At 40.7% G+C, this 27,162-nt stretch overlaps 1 protein-coding gene across 1 annotated transcript in view; it reads left to right on the top strand.

Moving 5' to 3' along the window:
* itfg1 (integrin alpha FG-GAP repeat containing 1) overlaps positions 1-27,162 on the top strand; it is a 289,515-nt gene that overhangs the window by 108,734 nt on the left and 153,619 nt on the right. The window contains exon 10 of the mRNA XM_080186953.1: positions 1,529-1,698. Coding sequence (XP_080043079.1) covers positions 1,529-1,698 — 170 coding nt within the window. The remainder of the gene's footprint in view (positions 1-1,528; positions 1,699-27,162) is intronic.

Here is a 27,162-nt window from a genome sequence, read left to right as displayed (position 1 = left end):
CACTCTCCACTGTAATTCAACTGATTTCACTTATTAAATGTATGTAATTCATTGAGTAAAATATATGAAAGGCCGTACATTGTAGTTTTGAGTTGACCCAGTGAAGAGCCAGCATAGAGAGAAATCAAATTAATGCAGCCTCCTACATTGTGAACCTCTTTGGCTCTCAACTCTTTGCAACCCTTAACTTTTCTCCTCTTTTCCTAGCCTTTCTCACTCTCTCATACTCGTACTTGGGGACCCGTTCAATGCTATCAGCATCTCCACAGCAATATTTTCTCCTCTTCCTGTAATTTTATAGAATCTGTGCTCAGAAGGCATGGCACAAATATGGGGTTGTGTAACTTTGGAACTCATTGCCTGAGGAGGTGGTAGAAGCAGAGCCACTGAATATTTCAGAGGCAGGGATAGATAGATAGATAGATTCTTGTTGGACAAGGGAATCAAAGTTATTGGGGTTAGGTGGGAATGTGGAACTGAAGGCAAATAGATCAGCCGCGATCTTATTGAATGGCGGAGCAGGCTTGAGGTGCCAAATGGCCTACTTCTATTTTGTATGTTCATAATTTAAATTACAATGAAAGGCACCGATTTTAAAAAAGTGTAACATATTTTGTTCCCAAAAGAGAAAATGCTGGAAAATCTGAATAGTTCTGGCAGCATCTGTAAGGAGAAAAAAGAGCTGACATCTCGAGTTCAGGTGACCTTTTGTCTGGACTCAAAAAGTCAGCTCTTTTTTTCTCCTTACAGATGCTGCCAGAACTATTCAGATTTTCCAGCATTTTCTCCTTTTTGTTTCAGATTCCAGCATCTGCAGTAATTTGCTTTTATGACATATTTTGTTTTGAGGTTGTCAACCTACTACCTGACAGAACATGTATTCTTTGCAAAATGACTGATGCTGGTACAGCCTGCAGTTGAATACAAGTGCCATTAAGTGTAGATTAAAAAATTGGTGCACAATGGTTAAAAGACTGACCCTTGCTTGTCTGATTAAACATGCATTACTGCTTGAGCTAATCATGGAAATGCCTGTATGTTGACTGTATCCAGATGGGTCCTAGTTACAGTATTAGTATCATCTGGTGAAATGGAGAGCAAATGAATTAAGAGAATTAAGTCACCAGAGTGGAGTATTCATGAGGAACCGTTCAAGATTTTTTTTTCTAAAAATGATAACTTGTTACCATATAAATCCACTTTCAGTATGATCATTTTCATTGGACTCTTGTCACATACTCAGTTTATTCATGTGTATTTATGTCTATGTGCGTTACATGTACTGTGCAGGACACATCTTCAATGTGTTGTACCACTTAGAAGCACATTAGTGCACAATTATTATTTTTGATATTGCATATTTCAATAATGTATGATTGCACCAATTTTCTCTGAAATGTATTTCTAGAGAAAGAAAATGGATTAGGAATATGATGTAGGAAATGTGTAGCCTACAAAAATGGAAGAAATTTGTTTGGACTTGATGATTTTTCCTCCTCCCAAAATTTATTATGTTTCAAATTAACAGTGGACACCCGTTTTATCAAATCTGAAGAATGGTGATACTCTTTGGGGATTTATTTCGCAAGAACCAACACAACTGTTGCCTTTTCCTGTTCCAATCATAATTCACTTAGGGGACTACAACATGGATGGCTTCCCTGATGCATTGGCAATACTGAAGAACACTTCAGGCAGGTAGGCTGCTTTTTCTTATAAACAGCCATAGCAAAAGTGATTGCAAAAAAAATCCCAAATCGTACTTCTGTGTTATTTTAAAGTAAGTAGTGGAAGTGCTGAAACCCTGCCAACCTAAAAAAAACTCGAAGAAATGAAGAAACAGCGTTAAAAATCAACCCAGCCCTGAAAATGCTGGCAATCAGAACAACAGTGTACAAACTGAAAACTCCACCTTAGTGAAAGTAGAAGGGTACTGCATCAAGATTAGTAGAAGGGTACTGCTTCAAAATATCTTGATATATTAACTCCCTTATTACAGATTTCAGAATTTTTATTTGTTTGTTTATCTAAGTTTATTTTAGTCACATGTAGATTTACATTAACACTGCAATGAAATTTCTGTGAAAATCCCCTGGTTGCCACATTCTGACGTCTGTTCGGGTACACTGAGGGGGAATTTAGCAGAGCCAGTTCGCCTAACCTGCACATCTTTTGGACAGTGGGAGGAAACCCTTACTGACACGGGGAGAATGTGCAAACTCCACACAGACAGTGACCCAAGCTGGAAATTGAACCTAGGTCCCTGGCGCTGTGAGGCAGCAGTGCTTAGCGCTGTGCCACTGTACTGTCCAGGCATCGACATCACACTTATTTTATTTTCAGTAAATACTGGAAAATTCAAAGGCCTCGTGCCTGTCTTCTAGAGAAGTAATAGCTATCATGGAATACAGTGGAAGATTAACCTCTATTGCGGGTAATTCAAAGAATGAAAAATGTACAATTTTTTTGATTTTTTGCAGATTTAAAACATTAATAGTTTTACTAAACTCTCATGGTCTAAACCACCTTTTTAGGAACATCGTAGAGAATACCAGCCCCTAGGAATTTCAGATTTTTTGATATATATGGATTATTTTCTGGTTTTCTGACTTGTTTTCTGGCGTTGAATGTAATGTAACTGGGGGAAGAGGGTTCCACTCAGTGCTGACTTAATTCATCAAGCAGTTTTCCAAAACAGTATTCTCACTGTGCTCACTGTGAAGTGCTGAAAGTTTGCATATGTGCAATAACCTGGATATGTTTGCAATCATTGTCGATCAATACTGAATTGTATTTGTCCATCGATGATAAAACTGCGCCTATTTACTACATGGCTGTAAATATTATGGTAATGAGAGAAATTTAAAAACTTATTTTATGACAGTACAACTACAGAACTCTGCCGTAGTAAAAAGACTATAAAACCTTCTAGTTTTAGTACTTGAGGTTCACTCTAATCCATATTTGACACATGGAGTAGTCGTTGGCAAACCAGCACTTTGGTAACTTGGCTCCATATTTCATAAATGTACCAAGATCATAAAATTCTAGAAGCTATTGTTTATTGGATGTAGTAAAATAAATGTATTTGCTATAAATATTCAAGTCAGCGTGTAAGACAAAATAGGCCCACTTTCTCTACCCTTTGAGACAAATTGAATGACATTCCCACATCAGTTTGGACTCAAATAATTGAATTTATTAGGAAGAAAGAAAATACATAAACCCAAGAAAGACCAAACCCAAGTAAACCCACATTTTCATTATGACAGTATGAATTAGATGGGGTGTATTTTGAGTAAGCAAAAAAAATGCCAAATACTTTTCTCATGAGGGCAATGGGCAGGATTTTCCAGCTGTATCCACTAGCAGGATTTTCTGTTTCCAGCAATGGCGAATCCCTGCAGCAGAGGGTATGAACAAGAAACTTGATATAATGGGAGGATTCTGACACCAGCCAATGAATTGCAAGCTACCTCTGTCACAAAGTAACAAGCGTCTCCACCCAAAGAAACACAAGCTGTGCGAGAAGGGATGTCTTTACTTCTGAGTTAGAGAACTGCTTCAAATATTTTAATTAAATGTAAACTTGCTACCTTTACGAGGGCTGGGCAAAAAATCCTGCCCAATGTGTTTTAGTCCTGATTATATGGCTTGCTCAAATTTAGACTGCCCTTCACCATTTGAGAATTGACAGTTGGTGGTATGACATACACCTCATAACTGATCAATGTCAATCAGACTCTCATGGGAGAAGAATAATAAGAAATGTAAATAGGCTTTATGAGAAACTTATTGGAGTTCAGACAAGTAAATAATGACAGCCCTCTGCATCTTGCAGTCTCCCACTCTGTGAACATGCTGGCCACCTGTTATCACCCTTGCATTATGAACAGGTAGCATTCCAGACTGGCTCTTGTAAACAATGCAAAGCCTACCACTTAATGAGTCATCAGACCACACCTCCTAAGACTACTTGACTGACAGTTTTTCAATGTTCAGTCAAACTGCAAGTTCCAAATGTGAGAGAGCCAACTTCAATAAATTGCTTAAACTGCTCATGTTTTTAATCCCTAAGTTATCAGGAAATTGCATTGACCTTCTGATCCTCAACCTCATCAGCATCATATGCCATTGAATGCTCCTTGCAGACTAAGTTGAATTTCCAGCTCTCCTGTTCCTCTTCATCATCCATGCCCTGTTATTGCGGTGAATCCTGCAAGAAGGGAGCATAGAACAAAGAGTGATAATAAATCATTCGGACTAAAAAGATAGAAAATAGTGAAAGAGCTTATGGCTTTTATTGACTGACTCCCTATTTCAAATAAACCAAAGCTATAACACTAAGTGTTAAAATTTAATCATTCACATGATGTGAGATCACTGGCTAGGTTAGCATTTAGATCCCATTCCTAATTGCCCTTGTCTAGGTGGTGGTAAACTGCACTCTTGAACTGCTGCAGTCCATGTGGTATAGGTACACCACAGTGGTTAGGAAGGAGTTCCACAATTTTGACCCAGTGATAATGCAGGGATGATTACGTAGTTCCAATTGCTTGAAAGGAGCCTTAGAGGGGGCATTGGTGGTGGCATAGCCATGCATCTACTGCTCTTGTTCTTCTAGCTGTTGTAGGTTTGGAAGGTGCTGTCGAAGGACCTTTGAGTTGCTGCAGTCCACCTTGTAGATGGTACACATTGTTGCCTTTAGTGGTAATGGAGTGATGCTGTGCATTAGTGGTAATGGAGTGGGTGAATGTTTAAGATGATGGATGAGGTGCCAGTCAAGTTGGCTGCTTTAACCTGGATGAGCTTCTTGAACTGCATTCATTCAGGCAAGTGGAAAGTATTCCATCAAACTCCTGACTTGTGTCTTTTAGATGATGAGCGTTAGGGAAACAGGAGATGAGTTACTCACTGTATAATCCCCAGCCTCTGATCTGCTCTTGTAATCACAGTATTTATGGTGTGGTTCAGTTAAGTTTCTGCAGAATAGTTACAGCATATTTACAGTGGAGGATTCAGCAATGGTAATGCCGTTCAATGTAAAGGTGAAATTTACAGATTCTTGCCATTGATCATGAAGCTGCTGGCAACTCAGAATAAAAATGTACAAGCTGAAAACTCAACCTTAGTGAGCATGCTGCTTCAGGATGGCTTGATGCATTACATTATTACAGATTAAATTTAAGAATATTTATTAGGGCATTGGCATAACATTTGTAAGTGTTTTATTTCCATGAACGTGCACTCCTTGCCCACTGAAGGAGGGTAATATAAAACTTATACTATAAAAGCCCCTTATTTTAAATTTATTATAATAAGTAGATACGGTTAAAATAAAGATTAAAAGGTGCCTTACATCAAGAATAAAGATTCATAATGTGCCTATTACTCTATGCAAAGATATTGTCTGCGTAACCACAATTTAACCAAGTGTTATGAAATTAAACTATGTTCTTGATGTGTTTTGTAAACCTTGGTCAATGAACGATTTAACTGCTCAGCTTGGTGGGAAATAGACAGTAGTGGCCAGGCCAAATGATTTTGAAACAATGGAGTATAGAGAGAGCAGTTCTCTTTATCACCTGCAAGTTTATTAGGGCTTTGGAATGTACAGGAGTGTATTAGCTCATGATTAATGAAGTTGGTACGTTTTCTCATGCTGATAATGGGACTCAACATAGGCAAGGGAATTGACTCCCCTTACCAATTAAAATTTGTAGGTGATAGCAATATGTTGAATCTACTGGGTTTACGTAGTTTGGTTTCCTAGTAACAAGGGAAGAACTTTCAGGTGCAATGGACTAACAAACTCCTAATCCAGCTGATAGGTAGAGAATTATTGGCTAAGATAATGATGCATAATATTGTAATCCAAACTTCCGGTTTGGGTGATAAGCTGGGTAGGAAATCGAAGTGTTTATCAATCTCACACTTGCTTTGTTATTGGCAGAAAGGGTAGAAGGTGCTTGCTGACTATCTTTCCTCCTGGTGCATGCATTAGCAATGAACTTCTTTTCGCTCTTTAACTACATACTGTCTTTCGTGGTCTGTGTATTGGCAGAGTCCTGCTGAGTACAAGCACTTCCCACCACCCCAGAAAATTCCTCTTACATCCACCAAAGCGCAGTGGTAGCAGTGTGTACCATCTACAAAATGCACTGCAGGATTAACAGCACTTTTCAAATCCGCTACCACTACCATCTAGAATGACAAAGGTAACAGATCTATACAAACACCACCATCTGGAAGTTCCTCTCCTCTCCAAGCCATTCACGATCCTGATTTGGAAATATATCACTGGTCCTTCACTGTCAAAGCCCGGCAACTCCTTCCCTAACAGCACTGCAGTGTATCAACACAACATAAACTGCAGTAGTTCAGAAAAGCAATTCCACACCACCTTCTCGAGAACAATTCAAGATGGGCAATAAATGTTATCCTAGTCAGCAATGCCGACTATCCCATAATTTTTAAAAAATTATGCTGTGATTAATAGAAACCAGGTACCTAATGGCATAAATCTTTATTCTAATTAACCTGTACTGTCCTTTTATTATTTTTTAGTCACAATGCTGTTAAGTACAAATTGGCTTTTGGATGGCAATTGTTCAATACCTTTGCCATTAGCACCTTCACAAGGCACGTACTTTGTTTCTTTACACAGTCCATTACCATTCCCTTTGGACTTGTACCATTAACCCTTTTGTCACTTTTCAACTCCCATCTTTCATCCGATCGCAAACTTTCGCCTTTTGTTATTTTTTCACTCTTCCACCTTTCACTTGTTTAAAATCTGTTACATTTTTAACTTTTTCCAGTTCTGCTGAAAGGCCATGGACCTGAAACATTGACTGTTTGTCTCTCCATAGGTGCTGAACAGCTGAGTATTTCTACCACGTTATTCATATTTTGTGTATTATGATAGAAATTGAAATAGGTGTGGGTTTTTGCAAGTTAATTAGTGTAAATATGTCTGCTTTTTTGCATCTCAGTTCGGTGTAAACGTAATTCAATTACACAATGCGAGATATGCTAAAAATATTTTTGTTCTATCTAGTTTTATTCTATGATGTTTAGTTGAAAGAAAACTACACATGGTTTAATGTATCTGTTAGATTCATGACAGTATCTTGCAAGGCACTGAGCTACAACAATTACTGCTGTCACTGTCACAAATCACAGATGCATCTTTGACAGAATAGGAAGCATATCTAGGAAACAGATTGAAGCAAAGACTTTTCTCCCCAGGAATCTCTCAGCATGTCAACTGATTGTAGCTGAGAATTGTTAAGTGTTTTTTTTGTAGTATTGCTAGTGCCTGAAGCAAAGTCATTCAATGCTCTTATAAACAGCAATATCGTTGCAGTGAAAATTAATGAACAAGTGAATAGAAGTCCCGATTTTGTTGACCTTTGCAAGGGCTGTACACTGTATCCCCAGTATTTGCTGGTAAAGAAATTAAAGTCTTGAACTCTTGAGCAGGAATATGCTACCTTGTCACAAATGTTAACTTCAGATGAAGGCACCACAAGCAGCATAATCTAGGAGCACGTACCTCCAGGCAGAGGGTAGGACTGGTTCCTTCCTTAGTACAAATGCCAAAAAACAATTGCATGGAAGATTTCCTGCAATTTTCCCACAAATTACACAACCTGATGGTCCATTGGCAACTCTAAAGACATTAATTCTTGGATCTATTCCTCTTCCTATAACAGTTTTAAAGCCTTTGAGATATTGAAAACATATGGCTCAGAGTGAATATTTTCAGACATCATGTTCTATTCAATGTGCAATTGATTGTTTAATGGAACTGGCAACATGCTTAGAACGTTGTGCAGTAAGCAACAATGTTATTCTGATTGAATAGGATAGGTAATAGTAATTTCTCATCTGGTATGAATGATTTCATATATTGACAGGTTTAATCTTATATAAACTTTCATTAGCCTCACTTTTTTTTACACTAGGGACTCTTGTAACACTAATTTATAACTTAACCATCATTATATGTATCATCTCTGCTCAAAGTGGCAGTGGTTGGCAAACTTCAATTGTAAACTGTCTTTGACTTGCACTGTTAACAAGAATTGAGCACCATTTACTTTTGATTAAAATTGGGACATAGATCTGGTATGCAGGATATATTTGGTCATTTTGATAGGTGCAAGCTGCCCTGCTTCTATGCAGGCAGAAATAAGAGTTTCAGGATATTCCTAATTGTGTGTGTAGCAAGGGTAAGTCTGTGGGGACTCCATTAACCAAGTATTATTAAGACATTGGAATTTGCTCAAAGAACAGTCCAGCACAGGAATAAGCCAGTGCTGACTTCACTGTGACTCCCTGGGCACATTGACTTTGCAGCAAAAAGCAATGTTTTTTTTTAAAAAAAAGTTCACAGCATTTGTCCCTCTGATTCTTGATTGAAGGGAACAAAACAATATGGACAGAATTTTCTCATTATTGTCCAAGTGTTGTCTCAGGCAGGAAAAGTGGAGAACAGCCCACCAGCTGCCTTGCTGACATTTCCCACTAAATTTTCATGCACTTTGAGAAAAGAATTGGAAAGGATGGGATCCATAACGTCATGTTGGAGGGTCAGGCTCATTTGCTGCCCAGCAGCAACCTATCTTATGACAGATCAGGGTGCCATTTTCAAAGAGGGGGTAGTGCTAGGGCATGGCTCTCTTCCCCCCTGGGTGCTGTTCATAACTGTGTGCCCCCAACAGCCAAGTTCCCATTGTTCCTGACTTATTGTAAACCCCGCTGATGTGATGTCACACCAAGGAGGTGGGGGAACTCCTCACATTGGGGGATAATACAACAGGGAGACCTGCTAATGATATTTAAGTGCATGGTAATGGGCCTCCCGAATTTTCATGTTGGAACTCCATTATGTTGTTAGCATGAGGTGGGAGATGATGACAATGAGAAATCCCACCAGCGTAAAAACTGTTTGGACGTTCCAATTGGTTCCCCCACCCCCACTGGCTTTCCAGTCCACCAGAAACAGTGGAAATTCCCCTTCATGACTTAGTATTTGGGCTTAGCAATTACAAATGGGAATTTCAAAATCATCACCAATACACAAAATCATTCAATCAATGGACTTGACACAATTAAGTCAATAGTATAGTAATTTTCACACATTGAAATAGAAAATGCTGAATTGTCTGTCAATCGTTTTGACACTTCTAATGGCGCTACAGCCTTGTGATTCCAATAATCCTGTCAGCAATGAACACCAATGATAAACACACATTTCCAAACATTAAACTTAGTAGCTCAAAAAAGTGTTGATTTTTAATTTTAAAAAGTTCCAGTTTTCCGCATTATTTCCTTTTGTGTTTTATTAGAAGTGTAAGATGATAGTTATTATTATCAAAGTGGTGGCTGTAAATCGTAACCGCCATTCATATGTCTCATACACACTCACCTGGACCCACAGGTGCTAATACTGATAACAATACAAGAGGATAGACTGCAGGACTTTTTACAGTTCAGCAAGAAGATTAAACAGAAGACTATACTGCTCGCTGTTCTTTGGCTGGCCTCGGTGTGGTGTTCCGCAGTGTTTTGTTCAATTGTCTTCCTGAGTGTAGTGTGGAGCAGATTTCCACCTTTTATTCCCAGAAGATCTGAATTTACAGTAGATTTTTCATCTCACGCTGATCACTTTCCAAATCTGGGCACAATATTTTCCAGAGAGAGACAGAGAGCTTCAAACACTTGTTACAACACCTCATGATCTTGATCTTGATCTCTTTCCTGCTTGGTAAACAGTCACTTAAAGTACTCTCTCAGCTGCTTGTTCCAAAGAAATTCTATTAGTCCATGTTAGCTGCGGTTGTTGTTTTAAAACATTTTGATGTCTCGTCTTGGAAACATTTCAAAAATTTCAGTTTAGTGTAAAGCCAAAAAGAGATGAGGTTTTGCATGCTTCCCGAGGCACTGGGTATCTTTTATTCCATCCAGTTCGTGGACTGCAAGCTATATTTTGTAGCCATCTCGGCAGCCTCCATTGTCTTCAGAAGGTTTCAGTTTCTCTTAAAATATAGCTAGAAAGAGGAAAAATAAAAATTGTATCTTTAAGAAAAATACACCCTTGTAGCAGTGGCATAATCTTACCATATTTGATACCAATATTACTTAATTCCAGCTGAACTTGATGTATTTTTACATTTAGATTAACTTTAAACACATTTTTAATCATATTTAGGAATTGCTAAAATGCGTTAATTACACAATAAGTCATCAATAATTGATGGTTGTACATATTTGAAAGTGCAGACATGCAGTTTGGCAGAGGGGGGTTCCAGCTTTTCCAATTGTCCCTGTGTGGATGGACCTTCCCCTGCCTGATTTGTTCTGAGAATGATTCATGGCATGAGGGAAAGAATGAAGGAAGAAGGAAGGTTGATTACTCATCAGAGGTTTAGTAATCCTTATTTTGTGTGTGAAGTTCTTCACTACATACCAACTTTCAGCTATTTTTTATGCAAACTAGCAAATTTAGCTTTCAGGTTTTGTACTGTGGTAAAATTATTCCAGATTAAATAATTAAGCTTAGTTTGTATTTTAGTAAAAGGGAAAAGTGGACCAATCAACTGTTTGTTGTAATTCTGAGAAATGCTGCAATTTGTATTCAATTAGTTAAAATTACTTGATGTGAAATATATTTCATAATGTGAAGTCACATGATCAATGCTGGAAATTGTTTTGTGAAATTTGTTCATTTGATGATTGTTGAATATTAAGGAAAATTTAAGTAGTAGAATAAAGACTCCTACATCTTTGACTAGTAATCAACTTCTGTTATTGAATAGGCCCCTACAAGTAACATTGATTGAAGGCTGCACACGTGCATAATAATGATAAAGCTAACCTCAATAAATTAGAAACCAGTTCTTGAGCATCTAAGCTCTTTATTTTAGAAAGAATCGCATTAAACATTTAATATTTAATGCTTCTGTTTACTTCGTCTGTCTCAATCAAATATTGTTCACAAATTAAATGTTCAATTGGCAGTGAATCAAAGTTAAAATAATTATGATCTTCATTCTACTGTAAGTGACTCACACAAGGGCACAAGAAACAGGTGCAGGAGTAAACTATATGGCCCATCAATCCTGCTCCTCCATTCATTGTGATCATGGTTGATCGGTTAGGGGGACTGTGAGGAAAAACTTTTATACCCAGAGGGTGGTAATGGCCTGGAATGCACTGCCTGGGAAGGTGGTAGAGGTGGGTTGCCTCACATCCTTTAAAAAGTATCTGGATGAACACTTGGCACATAAGAAAATTCAGGGTAATAGGCCAAGTGCTGGCAGATGGGATTCAGTGGGAGTTCAGGTGTTTCTAATGTGTCAGTGTGGACTCGATGGCTGAAGGGCCTCTTCGGCGCTGTATGATTCTATGATCTTTGACTTCAGATCACTTCCCTGCCCATTGTCCATTTCTCTTGTTTCCCTGAGAGTCCAAAAAACTGTCTATCCCAGCCTTAAGTATATTCAGTTATGAAGCAGCTACAACCCTCTGGGGCAGACAATTCCAAAGATTTATCATCCTTTGAATGAAGTTATTTCCCCTCATCTCAGTCCTAAATGATTCATCCCTTTTGCTGAGACTATGTCCCTGCAATTTAGATTGTTTCTATTGATCGTGCAATCTCTCAAGGGCAACCCTGTCAAGCCCCTTCAGAACATTTCAATAAGATTGCCTTTCATTCTCTCAAACTCCAGAGAAAATGGCCCCTATTTGTTCAGCCTTTCATCATAGGACTACCCCCCTCACCCTGGAGACCAATTTAGTGAACCTCTGTTGTGCTGCTTCCAATGTAAGTATATCTTAAATGAGGAGACTGAAACTGGACACTGTATTCTACATAGGGTCTCATCTGTACAACTCTTGTAAGCCTTTATTATTCTTGAACTCCAATCACTTTGCATTCAATGCCAACATGTCATTTGCCTTCCTAATTGCTTGCCATACTGTTAACTTTTTGCAATCCTTATACGAGCATGCCCAAGTCTCTTCGAACATTAATACTTACAAGTTTCTCATATTTTAAAAAATATTCAGTTCTCCTGTTCTTTTATTCTTTCAATCACTTCCCTACATTATAAAACATCTCATCTTTTTGCCCACTAACTTAACATTTCTATGTCACTTTGCAGCCTTATCTTTCCTATTTTTGCATCATTAACAAACTTTAGATACGTTAGGGGCAATTCTCCCATTACACTGAACTAATTTTTTAGCGCAGCAGTACAGCAGAATCACACGTCAGCCTATTTGTGGGATTCCCATGAGCATTTGCACCATGCTTGCATCTCCCAGGCCTGGATTTCCACCGGCGTCTTGTGGTGAGAGGAAGGGCTGGGAAGGTGGATAGCAGTGAGAGGTAGAGATAGTATTTAAATAATATTTTACATACTATTTAGTTGCTGTTAGCGGGCCCGGGACTGAATTCTCTGGGCAAGCCAGCCTCTCCCACTTTGCCAGAGTGTTTCACTCCAGCAGGGATTACTGTAGCTCCCACTTTCAGGGAACTGGCAGCCTGATCCTGCTGGAGTGAAGGGGGTGAGGGGCAATCTGGGTACCCCAGGTGGTCAGAGTGGGGAGGTAGTTCCCCCAGCCATGGGCATCCTGGCAATGCCAACCTATGCCCCTGACACTGCTTAAGGGGCAAAGTGCCCATGCCCAGGGAGCGCCTTGGCACTGCCCACACTCTGCTTCCTATGTTATCTAATCCTCTATGCTAGGCAGTGGCACATGGTATTATCTGGAACTAGTAATCCAGAGACCCAGGGTAGTTTCTGGGGACCTGGGTTCAAATCCAACCATGGCACATGGTGTAATTTGAACTCAATACAAATCTGGAATTAAAAGCCTAATGATGACCATGGAATCATTGTCGATTGTAGTAAAAGTCCATGAGGTTCACTAATATTCTTTAGGAAAGGAAATCTGTCATCTTTAACTGATCTGGCCTACATGTGAATCCAGGTCCACAGCGTAATGGTTGACTGTTAAATACCCTCAGGGTTGGGCAATCAATGCTAGTTTGACCAGCAAATCTCACATCACATGAATTATTTAAAAAAAGAGACTGGATAAAATAGTAGAGAGATCAAAGGGAAGGAAAGCATCTAAGAAAACACTGAAACCCATGAAGGGATAGCTGCTTAGATCTCCCAGAAGACAGCAGGATAGCTGGTCAAATCTCCCAGTCTGAACAATGCCAGACCTCAAGAAACAGTTGCTGTCAGTCTCAGAGGAGGAACGTCCCAAAAGAAAAAGGGTAGTAAAAATTACTGGAATTCTATAGATTTGAAATAAGGATTATTGTTTAACAGAAAAAAGGAGGGCTAGCTTTGAGGGTAGTTTAAGTACTATTTACTGTGTGAAGCAATTCTTGTGTTCAAGTATAATTTTTTAATTTTTCTTTGTTTTAATCAGTGTCTGCTTTAATACAACATCATTACAATTGGTCAGCAACATCATTTCCTGATTTCAAAACCTTCCCTCAGTTTTTTTGCCATTTGTATAATCTATTTTGGCATCTACCCTGATTTTTTCCTTTTGAATTTGTCCAGCATTCAGCATTTATCATTAGCTGTGCCTTAACATCTCTCCAGGAGATCAGTTTGGTGAACCTTCGTTAGACTCTCTCTATGGCAAGTATGTCCCTGTTTAGGTAAGGAGACCAAAACTGCATGCACTACTCCAAGGTGAGGTCTCTCTGAAGCTTTGTATAATTGCACCAAGATGTCTTTACTCCTACACTCAAATTCTATTGCAATGAAGGCCAATGTGCTATTTGCTGCCTTAATTGTTCGCTGCGCCTACATGTTAGTTTTCAGTAACTTGTGGACAAAGCCAATCAAGCGCTTTGAAGTTCTTCTCAGCCTCTCATCATTTTAGAAATACTCTGCCTTTCTGCTTTTCCTAACAAAGTGGAGAACCTCACGGTTTTCCACACTGAATTCCATCTGTCAACGCACTTAGCCTCTTCATACCCCCTTGAAGAATCTTTGTATCACCCTCACTACATACTTGCATCTAGTTTTGAGTCATCTGCAAACTTGGAAATGTTAGCTTTAACCACCATATTCAAATCATCTATTTAAAATGGGAATCAAAGGTCCAAGCACTAATCCTTATAGCACCTTACTAGTCACAAACTGCCAATGCTAGAATTTATAATAAAGGGTGTGATATAAAATAATGGTACACTGGGCAGAGTCAACATGGATTTATAAATGGGAAATCATTTTGAACAAACATTGGAATTTTTTGATAACTAGCAGATTGGATGATTGTTTTCTGTTGCATTAACTAGTCCTCAATCCATATCAGTATATTCTCCCCAATTCCATGTGCTCTAATTTTGTTTACTAATCTCTTGTGTAGGATCTTATCAAAAGCTTTCTGTATACCTAAATATACCACAACCCCCTTTTCCAATCTGCTAGTTACATCTTCAAAACATTCCAGGAATTGCTGCAGGAATTATAGCAGGCGGGGACAAATGCAAAGGTCCATTGACCTCGGGTGGAATTTTCTGGTTTTGTGGTGAGTGTGGCTGGAAAATCCCAGCCAAAGTGTTTGTTTAGTTTCTCTGCACCATTTCCACATTCCCCATCATAAGTTCTTCTGCTTGAAATGGACCCACATTTGTTTTTCTTTGTTACATGCCTATGGAAGCCTTTACAGTCCGTTTTTATATTTCTCACTAGTTTACTTTCATTTTCTTTTCCTTTTGAAATCTTCCTATTGGTCCTCCCTTGCAAAATTCTGAAATGCTTCCAATTCTCAGGCTTACCTTTGTTTTTCGCGACTTTATATGCACCTCTTTCTTTGATCTAATCCAATCTTTGGTTTCTTTTCTTTAGCTGCAGTTGGAACACTTTCCTTGCTGGGTTTTTATGAATTAAAGGGAAGTATTTTTGTTGTACACTGTATTAGTTCTTTAATGCATCAAATACATAATGGTCCTGCTGGCAAGTCCTATGGTTTTCCATCCAGTCTGAAAAACAAAGGCTCTTCAAAATTCTATTTTTACTCTTTAGCCAACTTTTGACCCCAAGAGGCATTTCCCTTTTAATCCCATGGGCTTCATTTATTTAATAGATTGATTATGTAGTACTTTATCAAATGCGTTTTGAGTTGCCAAATATATCATGTTAACCATACTACTCCTTATCAATCCTCTCCATTACTGCAACTAAGAATACTGTGATGTGATGACCAGGTTCAAATTGCCTATTTCGTATGGCATATTTGTTATGTAAATAAATTAAAACTTTTCCAACCAGTGATAGTCATTGCTTCTTGCTGAGAGGGCAGCCGTTTGAGAAATGAAGAATTCCAAACTAGCAAATAGAGAGTAAGGGTGAAATTTTCCCATCATGCCCACCATGGGAATCGCAGCAGCAAGACAGGGCCATGCAAAGATCCATTGACCCCAGCAGGATTTTCTGGTCTTGAAGCAAGCACAGCTAGAAAATTCCACCCTAAGTGTCAGAGGTTATGAAATGTTTGTCCTGGAGTTCAGTTACTAGTGGTGTACCACAAGGATCTGTTTTGGGCCACTGCTGTTTGACATTTTTATAAATGATCTGGATGAGGGCATAGAAGGATGGGTTAGTAAATTTGCGGACGACACTAAACTCGGTAGAGTTGTGGACAGTGCAGCAGGATGTTGCAGGTTACAGAGGGACATAGATAAGCTGCAGAGCTGGGCTGAGAGGTGGCAAATGGAGTTTAATGCGGAAAAATGTGAAATGATTCACTTTGGAAGGAGTAACAGGAATACAGAGTACTAGGCTAATGGTAAGATGCTTGGTAGTGTGGCTGAGCAGAGAGATCTCGGTGTCCATGTGCATAAATCCCTAAAAGTTGGCATCCAGGTTGATAGGGTTGTTAAGAAGGCATATGGTGTGTTTTATTGGTAGAGGGATTGACTTTCGGAGCCATGAGGTCATGTTACAGCTGTACAAAACTCTGGTGCAGCTACACTTGGAGTGTTGCGTACAATTCTGGTCGCTGCACTATAGGAAGGATGTGGGGGCGTTGGAAAGGGTGCAGAAGGGATTTACCAGGGTGTTGCCTGGTATGGTGGCGAGGTCTTAGAAAAAGGCTGAGGGACTTGAAGCTGTTTTCGTTAGAGAAGAAGGTTAACAGGTTACTTAATAGAGGCTTACAGATGATCAGAGGACTAGATAGGGTCGACAGTGAGAGCCTTTTTCCTCGGATGGTGATGGCTAGCATGAGGGTTCATAGCTTTAAATTGAGGGGCGATAGATATAGGACAGATGTCAGAGGTACTTTCTTTACTCAGTAGTAAGGGCGTGGAAAGCCCTGCCTGCAATAGCAGTGGACTAGCCAACATTTAAGAGCATTGGATAAACATATGGATGATATTGGAATAGTGTAGGTTAAATAGGCTTTAGATTGGTTTCACAGGTCGGTGCAACACTGAGGGCCGAAGGGCCTGTACAGCACTGTAATGTTCTATGTTTTATAATTAACATGAGTAACATCTTTTTTTACCCATCCTTCTGCACTGTCCACAACTCTACCGAGTTTAGTGTCATCTGCAAATTTACTAACACATCCTTCTACACTCTCTCATCCAGGTCGTTTATAAAAATGACAAATAGCAGTGGCCCCAAAACAAATCCTTGTGGTACACCACTAGTAACTGAACTCCAGGATGAACATTTCCCACCAACCACTACTCTCTGTCTTCTTACATCTAGCCAATTTCTGATCCAAACCGCTAAATCATCCTCAATCCCATGCCTCTGTATTTTCTGCAGTAGCCTACCATGGGGAACCTTATCAAACACTTTACTGAAATCCATATACGCCACATCAATTGTGTTGCCCTCATCCACCTCTTTGATCACCTTCTCAAAGAACTCAATGAGGTTTGTGAGGCACGACCGACCCTTCACAAAACCATGTTGACTATCCCTAATCAATTTATTACTTTCTAGATGATTACTAATCCTATCTCTTATAATCCTTTCCAAAACTTTGCCCACAACAGAAGTAAGGCTCACTGGTCTATAATTACCAGGATTGTCTCTACTCCCCTTCTTGAACAAGGGGACAACATTTGCTATCCCCCAGTCTTCTGGCACTATTCCTGTAGACAATGACGACATAAAGATCAAGACCAAAGGCCCTGCAATCTCCTCCCTAGCTTCCCAGAGAATCCTAGCCTAAATCCCATCTGGCCCAGTGGATTTATCTATTTTCACGCTTTCCACAATTGCTAAAACCTCCTCCTTATGAACCTCAATCCCATCTAGTCTAATAGTTTGTATTTCAGTATTCTCCTCAACAACATTGTCTTTCTCCTGTGTGAATACTGAAGAAAAATATTCATTTAGTGCCTCTCCTATCTTTTCGGACTGCACACACAACTTCCCACTACAGCCCTTGACTGGCCCTAATCTTACCCTAGTCATCCTTTTATTTCTGACATACCTATGAAAACTTTTGGGTTTTCCTTGATCTTACCTGCCAAAGACTTCTCATGTCCCTCCTGGCTCTTCTTAGCTTTCTTTAGGTCCTTCCTGGCTAACTTGTAACTCTCAAGCGCCCTAACTGAGCCTTCACATCTCATCTTTACGTAAGTCTCCTCCTTCCTCTTCAAGAGATTTAACTTCTTTAATAAACCACGGCTCCCTCGTTCAACCATTTCCTCCCTGCCTGACAGGTACATACTTATCAAGGACACGCAGGAACCGTTCCTTGTACAAGCTCCACATTTCAATTGTGCCCATCCCCTGCAGTTTCCTTCCACAAACTAGACATCCTAAATCTTGCCTAATCACATCATTTCCTTTCCCCCAGCTATAACTCTTTCTCTACAGTATATACCTATTCCTTCCCATCGCTAATGTAAATGTAACCAAATTGTGGTCACTATCACCAAAGTGTTCACCTACCTCAAAATCTAATACCTGGCCTGGTTCATTACCCAGTACCAAATCCAATGTGGTCTCGCCTCTTGTTGGCCTATCTACATACTGTGTCAGGAAACCCTCCTACACATGTTGGACAAAAACTGACCCATCTAAAGTACTCGAACGATAGCATTTCACATCAATATTTGTAAAGTTAAAGTCCCCCATAACAACTACCCTGTTATTTTCGCTCTATCCTGAATTATTTATGCAATCCTTTCCTCTACATCTTTGGAACTTTTCGGAGGTCTATCGAAAACTTCCAACAGGGTGACCTCTCCTTTCTTGTTTCTAACCTCTGTCCATACTACCTCAGTAGACAAGTCCTCATCAAACGTCCTTTCTGCCACCGTAATACTGTCCTTGACTAACAATGTTACACTTGCCCCTCTTTTATCACCTTCCCTGATCTTACTGAAACGTCTAAGCCCCGGAACCTGCAACAACCATTCCTGTCCCTGCTCTATCCATGTCTCCGAAATGGCCGCAACATCGAAGTCCCAGGTACCAAGTTCACGCATTTTATTCCGGATGCTCCTAGCGTTGAAGTAGACACACTTCAAACCACCTTCCTGCCTGCCGGTACACTCCTGCGACCTTGAAACCTTATCCATGACCTCACTACTCTCAACCTCCTGTAAACTGGAGCTACAATTTAGGTTTCCATCCCCCTGCTGAATTCGTTTAAACTCTCCTGAAGAGCATTAGCAAATTGTCCCTCCTCCTCCTCCCTCCCTTCCCCGGATATTGGTACCTCTCTGGTTCAAGTGTAGACCATCCCGTTTGTACAGATTGCACCTACACCAGAATGAGCCCCAATTAGCCAGGTATCTGAATCCCTCCTGTACCATCCCTGTAGCCACGTGTTCAATTGTTCTCACTCCCTATTCCTCGTCTCGCTGGCACGTGGCATGGATAACAAAGCTGAGATAACAACTCTGTTTGTTCTAGCTCTAAGCTTCCACCCTAACTCCCTGAATTTCTGCCTTACATCCCCATCCATTTTCCTACCTATGTCTTTGGTGCCTATGTGGACCATGACTTAAGGCTGGTCCCCCTCCCCCTAAGGATCCCGAATACACGATCTGAGAAGTCACGGGCCCTGGCACCTGGGAGACAACACACCAACCACGAGTCTCTCTTGTTCCCACAGAATCTCCTGTCTGACCCCCTAACTATGGAGCCCCCAGTGACTAATGTTCCACTTCTCTCCCACCTTCCGTTCTGAGCAACAGGGACAGAGTCTATGCCAGATACCTGTACTTCCATGGCTTACCCCTGGTAAGTCGTCGTCCCCAACAGTATGCATAACTCTTGTTATACAGAGGAACGGCCATAGGGGATCGCTGCACTGACTGCTTCTTACTCCTACTAACAGTCACCCAAGTATCTTAATTTCTAGGAGTAACTACCTCCATGCAGCTTTTATCTATAACTGCCTTGCTTCCCGAATGATCCTGAGTTCATCCAGTTCCAGCTCTAGATCCCTAACACAGTCTTCGAGGAGCTGGAATTAGGTGCACTTTCTGCAGGTGTACTTTAGCTGGGACACTCCTTCACCTCAAACATCCCACAGGAGGAACATTGCACTGCCATCCCTGCTGACTTCCCTTACTAAAAAATGAAAGAGAAAAGAAAAAAAAAGCTGACCTGCTCTCACACCGAGTTCTTTACTTTAGGTTAGAGGAGGAGGGAGGGTGAGAGACGCTGCATGTGTAATGTCTTGGGGTTCTTCACCGTTCAAATTTATTGAGCAAAACAAAAACCTTCCCAGGTCCCTCCAGAGCCTACTTCCAGTTTCCTGCTGCTCTGGAAAAATCTCCGAAAAAAGTAGTTTTGGAAAAATCTCCAAAAAAAGTAGTTTAAAAGTCAAACACTCTTACCTTTCAGCTGCCCTCACAAGAATCGTTTCCAAATTATTGTAAAAGTGTATCAAATATATCAACATTTTCTGGGGACGATGCCCCTAAATTTCCCCTTGCTGAACTTAATGCCCTGATCAAAACATAAATGTTGATTTTCTTTTATGTTTTTATGTAGTTGTATTTTGGTTTCAGCCCCTTGAGCCTGATTCACCAGTTAGATTGTGACTGCTCTGTGCTTTATACCCACTTACCTACTTTTGACCTACATTGCTTACCAAGCAATACTTTTATCTAAGTTTTTAAAAAGTTTAATCTACTGCAGCATGCACAGCCTTTTGGGGGTCATACCCTTTGTGAAAATAAATGTTTCTTGACTTTTTACTCTTTGATGGCCTGACTCTAATTTTAAGGTTATACCCTCCTGAATTTTCCCATCAGGAGGAGTAGATTCTCTTAATTGAATCCTTTTATCATTTTCAACATGTTGAATGGCTCACTCCTCAGTCTTCTATTTTCAAGGGAAATCAAGCCAAGACTATACAATCTCTCTTCATAATATAACCATTTAGCCCCTACCGTTCTGATGAATCTGCATTATACTCTCTCCAAGTTCAATGTATCCTTTCTGCAACTTACTCAGCCCTGAACACTTTACTCTAGGTAGAGGTAATCCCTAATGCTCTTTACAACAGAAGCATAAATTCTTTGCCTTTGTATTCCAGCTCCCTTAGGATAAATTAGAATTTTATACACCATAGATCATGATGTATAAGCCGAGGCCATCTCTCCATCCCAAAACTCATGTTTTACATATAGTCCGTGTAGGCTCCCATTTCAGCCATGACGTGATATTGAGCCTTTGCCCATAAATATTTTACTTGCCTTATAATTGGGTTCAAGGAATCAAATTGGTGATATGGGAAATGTCCAAGTTTAAGGCACACACACAGCAGAACCTACATGGTGAATGACAACAGGGCAATTAAGTTCAGCAAGGGGAAATTTAGGGACATCGTCCCCAGAAAATGTTAACTGAGTGCATAAAATAAATGAAGTTTGATTCTAGTCTGAAGCTAAAAGTCATAACATTTGCTAACTCACAAAATAACTGTGCTTCCATGGGGGAGTTTAATTTTGTGGAAAACTGATGTGAGAATGGAAGAATAAAGAATCCATCCTGAAAAAGATGCCCAAAACCAAATGCATTATGAAAACATGGACCAACCAACAACCTGATGTTGAGAAACATGTATTGAAATTGTTTCTCTAAAATCGTCAGAATGGTTTCATCATGAAATGCAATGTGTATATACGCACTTAAGTGGATCAAATCAATCCCTGAGTCTAGACTAGCAAGGATTTCAGGGGAACAGGTATTTAGTGTATCTGCTTTATGGATAGAAATATCTACTGATATGGCCAAACACCCAGCTCGCTCAATACCAAAGGGCCATGGTGCCAAAATTATCAGTTTCCTACAATTCTTCTTTAGACAGCAGCAAAAACACGAGGACCCTTTTAGCCACATGGATGAAATGTCTGTGAATTTTGATAAGCCCAGCAACCAAACTGTCAAGTGGAACGGTTTGAAAATGGTCATAGTGAAAACCACAGGACATGAGAAGACAGGATTCTTCAAACAGAAGGTACAAAAAGTAGCATAAGGGCACTTTATCTGAATGCTCATAGCATTTGAAACAAGGTAAATGAGTTGACAGTGCAAATCATTGCGAACGAGTATGATTTGGTGGCCATTTCAGAGACATGGTTGCAGGATGGTTACGACTGGGGTATGTCCAGGGGTATCAAACTATTTGGAGGGACCAACAGGAAGGTAAGGAAGATGGTGGAGCTCTGATATTTAAGGATGATATCAGGGTGGTAGTGCAAGATGATATAGGTTCAATGGAAGAAGAGGTTGAATCCACTTGGGTGGAAATTAGAAATAGTAAGGAGAAAAAAATCACTGATAGGCGTAGTCTATAGGCCACCAAATAATGACATCGTAGTGGGGTGAGAAATAAGCAAAGAAATAACTGATGTATAGCAATTATCATGAGGGATTTTAATCTACATATCAGTTGGTCAAGGTAGCCTTGAGGAGGAGTCCACAGAATGTATCCGTGACAGCTCCCTTGAACAGTATGTAATGGAACCAACAAGGGAGCAAGCTATTCTAGATCTGGTCCTGTGTAATGAGGTCGGAATAATTGATGATCTTGCAGTTAAGGATTCTCTTGGAAGAAGCGATCATTTTGGTTGAATTTAAAATACAGATGGAGTGTGAGAAGGTAAAATCCAATACCAGTGTCTTGTGCTTAAACAAAGACTGTAAAGGGATGAGGGAGGTGTTGGCTAAGGTAGACTGGGAACAAAAACTTTATGGTGGGACAATTGAGGAACAGTGAAGGACTTTCAAAGCAATCTTTCGCTGCGCTCAGCAAAAGAATATACCAGTGATAAGGAAGGACTGTAGAAAAAGAGATAATCAGCCATGGCTTTTTAAGAAAATAAAGGAGGGGATCAAAATGAAAGAAAATGCATACAAAGTGGCAAAGATTAGTGGGAACCTAGAGGATAGGGAATTCTTTAAAGATCAGCAGAAAGCCATGAAAAAAGCTATAAAGAAAGATAAGATAGGTTATGAGCATAAACCAACTCAATATAAAAACAGATAGCAAAAGTTTCTACAAATGTATAAAACGAAAAAGAGTAGCGAAAGTAAACATTGGTCCTTCAGAGGACGAGAAGGGAGATGTAATAACTGGAAATCAGAAAATGGCTGAGGCATTGATCAGGTATTTTGTTTCGGTCTTCACAGTGGAAGACACAGATAACACGCCAAAAATTGATGACAGGAAGGCCATGGCAGGTACCAGAGGAATTGGCGAATGTTGATTGGGGGAGCACACTGGAAGGTAGGTCTGCTGAGGAGCAGTGGAGGATCTTTAAGGAGATCTTTCTTGGTGCTCAGCAGAAATTTATTCCGATGGTTAAAAAGGACCGTAGGAGGAGAGGTAATAAGCCGTGGATAACGAAGGAGGTGAAGGAAAGTGTTAATTTAAAAGCGGAGGCGTTTAGAGTAGATAAGAGTAGTGGGCGAGAAGAGGATTGGGAGAGGTTTAAAAGTCAACAAAGATTGACAAAGAAGTTGATAAAGAAGGGTAGGATAAACTATGAAGCTGGGCTAGCGCTTAATATAAAAAAGGACAGCAAGAGTTTTTATAAATATATGAAAAGGAAGAGGCTGGTTAGGGTGAACGTTGGACCCTTAGAGGATGAGAGGGGGGACTTAGTGGTAGGGGATGGAGAAATGGCTGAGGCCTTGAATAACTTTTTTGTTTCGGTCTTCACGGAGGAGGACGTGAATAATTTGCCGGGTGTTAGCGATGGAAAGATGGTAGGACAGGAGGGTCTCAATGACATTATCGTTACTAGAGCGGCGGTGCTCGACAGACTGGAGGGACTGATTGTGGACAAGTCCCCAGGACCGGATGGAATGCATCCAAGGGTTCTGAAAGAAATGGCGGAGGTGATAGTGGATGCCTTGGTGATTATTTTCCAAATGTCGCTGGATTCGGGGGAAGTGTCGGAAGATTGGAAAATGGCTAATGTTACGCCATTGTTTAAGAAGGGTGGCAGGCAAAAGGCAGGGAATTATAGACCAGTTAGTTTAACGTCTGTTGTAGGTAAAATGTTAGAATCCGTCATCAAGGAGGAAATAGCGAGGCATCTTGAGGGGAATTGCTTGATAGAGCAGACGCAGCACGGTTTCGTTAAGGGGAAGTCGTGTCTGACGAACTTATTGGAGTTCTGTGAGGATGTGTCTAGGGCGGTGGATAGAGGAGAGCCGGTGGATGTGGTCTTTCTTGATTTTCAGAAGGCGTTTGACAAGGTAACTCACGAGGTTATTGCAGAAGGTAAGGGGGCATAGAGTTGCGGGTAGGGTGTTAGCGTGGATAGAGGATTGGCTGTCAAATAGGAGGCAGAGAGTGGGGGTCAATGGGTGCTATTCGGATTGGCGGTTGGTGACTAGTGGAGTGCCCCAGGGGTCGGTGCTGGGGCCTCAGCTATTTACCATTTATATAGATGATCTGGAGGAGGGAACCGAGTGTAGGGTGTCGAAATTTGCTGATGACACCAAGATTGGTAGAACGGCAAATTGCGCGGAGGGTGTGGAGAGTCTGCAGAAGGATCTAGATAGGCTGGGCGAATGGGCCAGGAACTGGCAAATGGAATTTAATGTTGGCAAGTGCGAGGTGGTCCACTTTGGTAGGAATAATGGTAGGAAGGACTATTACTTACGTGGCAAAAAACTGCAGCAGGCGACGGTGCAGAGGGACCTCGGTGTCCTTGTGCATGAGTCGCAAAAACCCAGCCTGCAGGTGCAGCAGGTGGTCAGGAAGACTAATGGGATGCTGGCCTTCATAGCGAGGGGGATTGAGTATAAAAGTAGGGAGGTCTTGCTGCAGCTGTATAGGGCATTGGTGAGGCCGCAGCTGGAGTACTGTGTGCAGTTTTGGCCGCTGCACTTACGCAAGGATATTTTGGCCTTGGAGGGAGTGCAGAGGAGGTTTACTAGGCTGATGCCGGAGTTGAGGGGGTTGAGCTGTGAGGAGAGGCTGAATAAACTAGGCTTGTACTCGTTAGAGTTTAGAAGAATGAGGGGAGATCTCATTGAGACGTATAAGATGATGAATGGGATGGATAGGATAGAGGTGGAGAGACTCTTCCCGCTCAGAAAGGACAGTAGGACTAGGGGGCACAGCCTCAAGATAAAGGGGGTGCGGTTTAGAACGGAGTTGAGGAAGAACTTCTTCACTCAAAGGGTGGTGAATCTCTGGAATTCTCTGCCCGTTGAAGTGGTGGAGGCTGCCTCGCTAAATATTTTTAAGAAGCGGGTTGATGGGTTTTTGATAAGAGAGGGGATTAAGGGTTATGGGGAGAGGGCGGGAATGTGGAACTGAGGCACGACAGATCAGCCATGATCTTTTTGAATGGTGGGGCAGGCTCGAAGGGCTAGATGGCCTACTCCTGCTCCTATTTCTTATGTTCTTATGTTATGTTCTTATATGTGTGGGTTAGGTGGATGGGCCATGCTAAATTGCCCCTTTGTGTCGGGAGCTAGTTAGGGTAAATGCATGGGGTTCGGGCCTGGGTGTGGTTGTGATCAGTGCAGATTTGATGGGCCGAATGGCTTCCTTTTGCACTGTAGGTTTCTGTGATGATTCTGTGATAAGATATGGGACTGCATGGTGGCACAGTGGTTAGCACTGCTGCCTCATTTGCCAGGAATCCACATTCAATTCCCAGCTTGGATCACTGTCTGTGCAGAGTTTCCACATTCTTCCCATGTCTGCATGGTGTCCTCCAAGTGTTGCACTTTCCTCCCACAGTCCTGTAGATGCATTGGTTAGGTGGATTAACCATGCTGAATTCTCCCTCAATGTACCCGAACAGGCACTGGAGTGTGGCGGCTAGGGGATTGTCACAGTAACTTCATTGCAATGTTAATGTAAGCCTACTTGTGACACTAATAGGAAATAAATAACCTTTAGATCAAGAAGCACCTGCAAACAAATAACACTAGTAGTTGCATTGGGGTGCAATATCCATGGTTCAGCCTTTGAATGAGTTCCTCAACAATTCATTCGAGAATCATGTTCATACTGAATGGAATAGGTGTATGGTTGACTGAAAAAAATCTTCTCAAAAAGTGGAAATATTCGTGCTACCGTTTTTTTTTGTGATTGTTGCGTCAAATCGTGAGATGCTATTGGAGCGCAGGCTACCATCCGATTGTTCAAAAAATGCAAAATATCCAATTCACTGGAAGATGATTTGTTGTGGTTGGATGATTTTGAAAATGAATGCACCATACCTGATCTAGAATAGTATATTATAATGTCATAGCTAAAGTGACTGAATTTAATTAACTCTTTGCATTGGATGCTGAAGACCATGAATTCTGAGGGTTTCAGAGTGCTTGGATTGTAGTTCAAGGTATCTTTCTACAATTAATTTATTCAACAAACTCTGTCACCTTAATGTGATATGAATTATCAGTGTTTTTCACATTCCAGAATGTAACCACAAACTTGCGAATTACATTTTATACCCAGCCTGTAAGTCAACCTCCATTTGGAACTATTTTTGGAGCCTTCAAAGGTCATCTCATCAGCATTGGCGATATCAATAATTTATTTTATAGGCTATATAACTAGTTATTTTCACTTGTCATAGATTTATTAACAATACCATTTTTAAACTGAAAGAGGGGCAGGAGAAATTCAAGGTGAAGGGGTGAAGTTTGCCAAGGAGACATGGAGAATTTTGGGAGGGCAACAGATTGCCAGGATGGTGTAGGGTGGGGAGCATGGGGATAGCTGCAATTGCTTGGGGCAGTTTACATCTGGAGGTGGAGGGGAAGCGCTCCTGTTTTCACTGGCGCATGTGCAGTCATGGAAAGGCACTTATCTGTTCATGCAGCAATCTTGCTTCTCTAGCTGCTGGGTTTTTTAGGTCCAAGAAACCTAATCGACCAGCATTAAAACTGGTACAGAGACGATACCTGAGGTGCATAACATTCAAATTTTAAAATAAGGTGTCCATTTCCTGGGAGTGAGTTGGTTACTCACCCTGTCATAGATTCTTTAGACATTTAGAGCACAGAAAGAGGCCATTCAACCCATTATATCCACACCAGTCAACAAAGATCTGACTACACTAATCCCATTTTCCAGTGCTTGGCCCATCATAGTCCTTGAGATTGTGGCCGTGCTTGAACATTGAGAGTTTTTGACTCAGTCACCCTTTCAGGCAGTGAGTTCCAGATCCCACCACCCTCTGGGTGAAAACATTTCTCCTCAACTCCTCTCGGCCTTCTGTTCTTATTCTAAATCTATGCCCTCTGGTTATTGGGCCCTTTACTAATGGAAAAAGTGCCTTTTTGATTTATTATTGTCACATGTTTAGTATACAGTAAAAAGTATTGTTTCCTGGCAGTAGACAAAGCGTACTGTACATAGAGAAGAAAAGAGTGCAGGATGTAGTTACAGTCATAGCTAGGATGTAGAGAAAGATCGACTTAGTATGAAGTAGCTCCAATCAAAAGTCTAATGGCAGCAGGGAAGAAGCTATTCTTGAATCGGTTGGGTACATGACCTCAAACTTTTATATTTTTTTCACGACAGAAGAAGGTGGAAGGGAGTCTGTATTGGTGTGTGAGATCCTTGATTATGTGAACTGCTTTCCCAAGGCAACAGAGAGTGTAGACAGAGTCATTGGATAGGAGGCTGGTTTGCGTGGTGGAC

Source organism: Carcharhinus amblyrhynchos, chromosome 4 (assembly GCF_965287045.1).
Source record: "Carcharhinus amblyrhynchos chromosome 4, sCarAmb.v2.hapA, whole genome shotgun sequence".
Taxonomy (NCBI): Eukaryota; Metazoa; Chordata; class Chondrichthyes; order Carcharhiniformes; family Carcharhinidae; genus Carcharhinus; species Carcharhinus amblyrhynchos.
The sequence above is the reverse complement of the archived record's forward strand: the minus strand, read 5'-3'. Positions and strand labels throughout refer to the sequence as shown.